General features: G+C 37.4%; 1 protein-coding gene across 1 annotated transcript; it reads left to right on the plus strand.

Moving 5' to 3' along the window:
• Positions 1 to 228: 228 nt before the first annotated feature.
• LOC121415930 lies at positions 229 to 4,610 on the plus strand. The gene has a single exon (XM_041609329.1). The coding sequence runs from the start codon at positions 473 to 475 to the stop codon at positions 2,582 to 2,584; it is 2,112 nt and encodes a 703-aa protein (XP_041465263.1). The 5' UTR covers positions 229 to 472; the 3' UTR covers positions 2,585 to 4,610.
• Positions 4,611 to 8,326: the final 3,716 nt, after the last annotated feature.

Here is an 8,326-nt window from a genome sequence, read left to right on the forward strand (position 1 = left end):
GCGTAAGGAGGCACCATTAACAGTTGCTCGTCAGGCAATTATTCTTAGCAGCGAAGATCGTTCAATGGAAACATCATGTGACTCTTCGCTCACCAATCATCGTTTTTTCTTGATGAACCTTTTTTTCATTCAGATTTAACTAGGGAATAGTGAAAGAGGGAACTATAATTTGGAACGCGGCGAGTTAAGCCATTTGATTCCCCAATTCAGAAATTCAGAAATTGATCTGAACTGTGTGCTTCCTACATTTTTGTTACTTTGATTTGAACCTGAGGAATGTATTTGTTGGATTAATGAATCATTAAAGATAACAACTTAAGACTTTCGTGTCGCCGATTTAATATTCATTTTGGCTACTTTGTGTTATAATCACGGTTTATCATTATCATTTTCGCTTAAAAAGGGAGAAGGCTTCTACATGATCTAGACGGATCTACCATCTCGAAATTTGTTTAAAATAGCGACTTCAAACATGACGATCTTGAATTCATTTAAGGTTGTTCTATTCTTGGTTTCACTACTCTATTTAGCTAGAACGCAGGAACTGAATTTAAGGTCTGGTCCCAAGGACACAAATGTAATTGTTGGACAAAATCTTACATTGACTTGTACATTTTTACGTCCTTTGAGTGGGAACTTCAATCTATTTTGGAGAAAAGGAAATACTGACATTGGTCGATGCCAGATGTCACACGATTGCGATAACTTCGGTAACTCGAGGATATTTCTTGATGAAATTTCTAATCGGACACATTTCGTGCTAAAAGTGAGCAACGCCACGTTATCCGATTCTGGAAGTTATGAGTGCGGTGTGGAAAATAGGGTGAACAATACATTGAACTACAGGCATCTTCAAGCAGCCGATGTTTCAGTTGTTACTGAAAATTCAATTGCAAATCCATCGTGTGAGGTGGAGATTGCGGAATCATTGGTTTCTGGTGGACGAAATGATATTGCAACGCAGCTTCTTTGCACTTGGCCAACAAATTACACAGATGCATCGGGGCAAATTGTTAACGATTTTCTCAACGGTGTCTACCACTCGAACGCTTTGGGAGAAGTGAGGGGCCCAGCAAACGCATTACGTACAAGCATGACAATTGACTATCTGGATTCCCAAGACGAGAGCAAATGCCTTCTGATGATGCCTGGCGTAAGCGCAACACGCTCGTGCTCCTTTAGACGTCTTCTTGAGCCCCCTGTTAACGAAATTGCAGAAGGAGAGACGACCAGGTTCACATGCGTGAAAGACGACAGGGAAACGGTTTGGTTTGCGTTAATAAATGGCACCGTGATGGACAATGATAGCTTAAATGAATTGCTTGATATTGACATTGTGCAACAAGGTAATCGAATTGCATTGAAAAATGTCCCGGCATCTTACAATGGACTCTTGATACTTTGTGCAACGAGGACAATTGGAAACAAGTTTCTGCTATCTGGCTCTGGAAAGCTATTAGTTAATGTTCAGACAACCCAGTCATCTATAGTCACTGTCAAACCGATTACCAGCTCCGATCGACATGGACTGCATCAGAGTCAGCTGGAAACTGTGAAAGTGAAAACGGCCGTTACATCATTAGACAAACATTACGCTACTCCATCAGCAACGCAAACAGATATAGATACAACGTTTGTTTTGTTACCTGCATGGATTAAGTACCTAGTTTACTATTGTTCGATAGCGTCAAGCCTTGCTTTTGCTCTGACACTAATGATCGTAATATACATATGCGTCACGCGTTCTCGAAAAAAGTCGCTACCACCCGAGGATTTGGAACAGCCGCCTCAGGTAGCTAAAGTGGTGGCTATTCCATCTCACTCCAACGCAGACTATGCTACCATTGACTCATCCGAATTAAAGCAGAAACATCAAAAATGCGAGGAAACCTTGGGGAATGTAGACTTCAGAGAACGTAAGGAGTCGATTCGCTATTTTCAACCTAACAAGGTAGTTCCCATGACGACCGGGATAGCTGAGGTTGTTTTAGCATCAGATAGGAAAGGCGTACCGAGCGTCCCAATTCGGCGCACTCAATCGGAGTGTCGGGCTAATGATTGCGACGACCCGACTTACTTCGACACCTCAAACAGTCGGCATCTTTGGAGGAATATGTCTCTGCAGGGGAAAAATCCATGCAAAGTTTATGCTGGAAATGGGTGTCACAAAATAACTGCAGTAGATGAAGAATCTACCATTGGTTCCCGAGCAAGCATTTCTAGGGGAAAAGTAAAAGATGAAGTATTTTATTTCCCATTAGATAAAATCAGTACAGGGGACGAAAAGTCCCACAGTGTCGACAACAACACGATTAAATCTTCTTTATCCGATGAAACAACACTTGGACGCCAAGAGCACCCTTATTTTACTCTCGAGCAGACAAGTCTAGAGGATGAGGTGTTGGCTAACAGAGAGAATAATAACTGTGAAACTGTAGAAAAACTTCTAAACATCAATAAAGCTCCGATCGTTTCAGAAACTGATTCGGAGTACGATAACTTCCGATCAAAACGTGTACCCTTTTTGAGAGAAAACAGCACGGCCGACAATTATGACAAATTGAAGTGCAATTCTAAGGGATAAATTATAAACCACTTCTTTTGTAATGAATTTCGTTTGTCATGTATAGCTTGTCTAGATTCTGACATAGTTGCGCTGAACGAGCACTTAGAAATTGGACGTTCCTAAACAGTTTTTTTTTGTGTGTGTATTATTGCAAGGGTGAAATGTCAGGAAAGTCGTGATCAAGATTGTAGATCGTTTTGTTTGTTTCTTTTCACGATGGTTATTATGGGTGTTGCAGGAAAGTCTTTAAAATCGACTGCAAATTTCAGTTACGAAATAATTAACGATGTATCCATGTTAAACACCGGCAATCAACTGCAAGACTTATAATTGATTTGAGGACCTAAAATACTTACAATAGATTGCAAGTTTATTCCCACACCCCTAAAGAAAGCCTTATTTTAAGTAAGGGGAACGCTCCTGACGGCAGTTCAGAAAACGAGGAAAATAAGTTCTGGATGAATAACTACAATATAAATTACCAACTTTGCACGTAGGTCTGTGTTATCTTAGTTTCGGAATGGCAAAAGCGTTTTTTTAAGTACATTTAAGTATAATGATGATAACGTTTTCAACTTTATGATAAAGATAATGGTGACAAACTAATCTCAGCAAATTAAAGCACAAATATCGGACCTCTTCGGCGCCAACGGGGGAAAACATAATGGATCTTTTCTGAATAATGTAAATATATATATATGTATATATAAATATATATATTTACATTATTCAGAAATAATCCATTATGTTTTTCCCCCGTTGGCGCCGAAGAGGTCCGATATTTGTGTTTTAATTTGCTGAGATTAGTTTGTCACCATTATCTTTATCATAAAGTTGAAAACGTTATCATCATAAGCGGAGTAAGTTACATATCGTGATTCTCAGAAGGTGTACTCAACATGTACAATGCGAATTTTATTGTTCGTCGATTCTCCTTCAGCATATTGTTCGGTACATCAATAACGCATCATCAATTAAATATACTTCCATCACACGTACATGTAAGTCGACACTTACCCCAAAATAGATTTCACAACTGAAGAATCAATAATTGAAAGCTGACATTGGTAATTGATAATGACTGAACAATAAAGAGTTTGAAAATATCCATATTTTCATCAATATCGACTCAAGCTAGAATATGGTGCATCATTTTTTTAAGTTTTAATCCAGTGGGTATTGTCATATCATAGCTATATTTTCATTTCATGATTTGTGATCACATGATAAATCACCATAGCTCCAGTTTTGGGAAAAGCGAAAAACGTTGGTAATAATGAAAAGAAATTGAAAAGAAGAAGAGCAAGTGATAATTAGAACAATAGGTAGTAAATAAAACGATCTTGTTTTTCATGAATTAGCTCTTATTGTTTAAGCATAGCCTTTAGTTAAAATGAATATAATAAATCATTTTTTTTTCGATAATGAGTTGACGTTGACCTATTCTTTTGTAAATCTTTTGCTCCTTCATCTAAACAATATTCCGTTTTACTTTAAACGAGAAGAGGAATAGCAAGATTCATCCAAAAGAAACGAATGGATGGCGATCTTCAAGTTTCAATTTCAGAAAATCAAAAGGCAATATCTTGCAATAATTCTAACAGTTTAATCAAATGAACCAAAAAATAGATAAATCTGAAATGTTATTGAATTTCAAAATGTTTCAGTAAAAGGATATATGTTTGAATTGTGTTTTCCTTTTAAAAAAAAGTGAATAGAATTGCTTTCAAGACAGGAAAAGGAAATAATAACAATGATACAAAAATAGTAAATAATACGGATACAAAATCGAAGTATAAAAAAATGTATTATATTCCAAATATTGTATCTTTTGCATAGATAAATATGTCTCTTCTCATGGATATTACTTTCACGTAAGAGCCTGCATTTACCACTTCAAATATTTATGATAATGATACGATTGAAACAATGATCTGGACAAAGCTTTGCGGATTTCCGATATGAAATTGATATTCAATCTGAAAGGGAAACATGGATATAAGTTTATTGCTTTCGTGGGAAAATAATATTATGTTCCAGTGAAGGTGGACGTGTCTTAACTATTTCATATTTTAATGAGAGAATGGAACATTATAAAATTTCCAAATATTCACTTTTCATAAACCCCATTAAAATGAATTAGGCGGCTAATAGCAGCATAATTTGGTCGTAAAATTGGAGGAGGACAAGAGTTATCCGCATTACTCTGATGCTGCTATTATCCGCATAATAGCAGCATCGGGACAAGATTTTGAGTTTATGAACGCATTTCCAAATTATGCGGATAATTGCCATGGTGCGGTCACAAGGTCACCCTTTTCCAACACAACCGCATCGGAGGGGGCGTGTCCAGTTGTCATGGCGATTATCCCCCTTTTTCAGGACGGGCGCTCGTAAAAATAATGCGGCTTATTTTCGGAGTTTATGAACGCAATTTTATTGAATTATCCGCATTACTCTTAGGCGGCTAATTGGAGGATAGGTTTATGAACGTACATATGATTATAATAATGCCTATGTAAAAAATATGTACAGATTAATGTTTCATTTTTTTGCAATTAAAGCAATTAAACAGTTCATCCGAATTCAATCTCTCCCCTTCTATCCCATCTCGCTCCCCGCTATGGAGGGGGTGGCGAGGACCATGGACCTAGATCCATGCCCCGGGGAGGGGGGGGGGGGTCCCTCAGTATATATTGCATAGTGGTATTACACTCAAATTTCCGTTCCAAGGCATAGCATTGTTGTGTTATTGAGAAAAAGAACGAAGAAAGCCGTTCCAAGGCATTGCATTTTTTTCTTATCGAGAAAAAAAGAAGAAAGGAATCCGCTCCAAAGATTCGCATATTTTTCGTGACGCGGTTCCGGTCGCATTGACCCTCTACAATAAACTGCAATTTTGGTGAAAAGCGGTCGCAGAACACCGTCCGACAATCGCCTCTGCGCGAGCGCACCCGGAGGAGGCCGCGCTAGCGTCGCCATGCACTATTGCCCGTTCCATAGGGATGCATAGCCTATACGCACTCACACGCTGGAGATCCGTTCCCAGGACCCTCCTTTTTAAGGCCCGGTCCCAGTGACATTTAGGATGGATTGCGGATAAATTGCGGATAAAATTTGATTACAGACGCTAAACATCCGCAATATTCGTAAAGTATGCTGTTCTAAGACGGTTATTTTCCGCACATGTCCGTAATCATCCGCAAAGGTACATTTTTCCGTTCCCAGGAGTTTTGGGCTGCCCAAAACTCCTGGGAGCGGAAATCATCCGGTTTATATGCGCAATGCATACGCAATGCATTCTCAATGTATGCGCTGAATTTTCGCAGTTATCCTGTGATATCCGCAACAGACATGGGATTGCGGATAAGTAGCGGACTGGGATAGAATGCGAAACGAATGCATAGCGTGCCTAATACGACTTTATACCAAGCTATAATAATTTATAAAGAATGCTTACAGACTGGTCACGAATAGTGCGTTTGTATTGCGACTGTTTCTTGAACAATTTGCGAGTACACAGCAAACATTCATCGTAAACCCAGATTACTATATATAAATGTAACAGAAAATGAAATTTGACCGTCATTTTAAGAACAGTTGTGTAGAATATAGGATGTTGCCATGGATCATCACGGACATTTGATAGTTTTTTTGTGCAAGAGAAATGGATAGAGAAAATAAAAATAAAGTCTTTTGAGCAGGATTTTAATGTTTTCTTTCATTATGTAAAAGCATGTTAAAAGATCTTACACCCAGCATTAAAAAGGGTGGTATCAGTAAGTTAAAAGAAAAATAACAAAAGAAAAATTGTTATTATGTTATGTTTGCTTTAACTCCATCTGCATATCCTTTTTCTTTATGAGAATAATTCAAATGAGGATAGATGAAACCGTTTATGTTATGTTAATGTTTTTTGTGGAAGAGAAGTGGATAGAGAAAATATAAATAAAGTCTTTTGAGCAGGATATTCATGTTTTCTGTCATTATGTAAAAGAACTAACACCCAGAATATTAAAGAGGGTGGTAGAAGTAACTTGGCTAGTCCATAAGTGCAGAAATTATCGTGACGTTGTTATCCATACATACTGGCACCACCCGTTTGCTTTAGCTTTATCAAAATCCCGGATGTCATTGCCATATTGCCCCTGCCACTTTAATTGTATTTTTGTTAATAAAAGTATAACCCCACACCCCCCGTGTGTCGCCAGATAGAATATGACACTTATACCATGGACGTACCTAATTCCAGATAGTGCGGAGCTATAATAATCATAGCTTATCACCTCAACGAGATTTTAAAGAGTTGGAATTATTTTCAGGTATTCGTTGACAGACGGACACACACACACAAACATGCACACACGGACACTTATGGAATATGCCCATACACTTCAATACACATACATACTCCTTTCATATTAACCATACATCATTGTTTCATGTGGAAGAGGTAAATTGAACCAAAGGCTAGATTTATGTTTGTATCCCCTCTTAAACCCCATCAATATCCTCATATTCTTTTGAGAATTGCTATTCGATGTGAAGCTACATTTTGAATTTAATTTTATAAAAAAAACTTTTGTAGTATAGTATTTTATAACGTTTTATGTGTTAACAAGTAATTAACAGTGGAAAATAAATATTCATGATCGGAAAACACATAAACTGATAAAACAAAAATAAGTATTAAATCTCAATACCTTCTTTTATTTTGTTCAAGATCAACATTTTGAAAAAGCATAAACATTTATAAAAGTGTAACATTGTATGTAAAACATCAAATAAACAAGTGTAGGCCTATTTTAAGTATAAGGCAGATAAATAAGACATAAACATCTAAACAAACGTTTATTGTCTTTTTTCATTGATACTTAATAAAAGATAAGGTAATATGGTTCTATTTCTGAAATAGCCCATTCATTCATGTAGTCTTAAAAAACATTCATGAACTTTCCATGGAGTGAAAACAACAAGTTTTAAAAAATATTATTTTCTGTTCATAACTGGTATTATAACAATTTTTGATGAAAATATGGGATAATAAGAATAGACGAATGAATTTTCAATGGCATAAAACATGTTTCTCAGTCTTTGGTGATGTTAGAAGGCCAAACCGTCATGTTGTTTGACACATTTCTCACTTGATAATGTTACCAAACGCACAGGCAAACACCTGTAACTTTGTTAAAAAATATCAAAAGTATAACGTTAACAAAGAAAACATGGAATAAGCAAACTATCCATAAAATCAAAGAGAGCACTGGCGTAGCCAGGGGGGCACAAGGGGGCCATGCCCCCCCCCCGGTTGATCGGAGAGCAAAATCCTATTTCATCTGTCACTTCTCAAGTAGGTTACACCAGAATAGAATTTTAGGGTGCAGAAAATGCTTTTTTCATGACCTGGTTTTAATTTTTTTTCCTACCGTGGGAGGGGATACCCTCTCCCACCCTCGCCTTGGCCCCCCTCTTGAAAAATCCTGGCTACGCCAGTGAAAGAGAGGTTCAAAACTTAAACTTAACTTAAAGATAATGACGCTGAAGAGTGGAGTGCTCTTCTTTTATATGGTCTCGATTCAAATGTATCACATTCGCAATGCGACCGTTGCTTCCGCACCACGTGCGCATTGCATTCTCTATGCATACGTAATACTTCCGCAATAATCGTTTAGCATCCTATTTTTGTCCGCAATACATGTGTTTTACTTCCGCGTTACTTTCGTTACATTTTCGCAATGTCTGCAATACATTCCACAATTT

This window comes from Lytechinus variegatus, chromosome 5 (assembly GCF_018143015.1).
Source record: "Lytechinus variegatus isolate NC3 chromosome 5, Lvar_3.0, whole genome shotgun sequence".
Taxonomy (NCBI): domain Eukaryota; kingdom Metazoa; phylum Echinodermata; class Echinoidea; order Temnopleuroida; family Toxopneustidae; genus Lytechinus; species Lytechinus variegatus.

Coding starts and splice junctions, on each gene's coding strand:
- LOC121415930 (XM_041609329.1), top strand. CDS start 473: ATGACGATCTTGAATTCATTTAAGGTTGTTCTATTCTTGGTTTCACTA.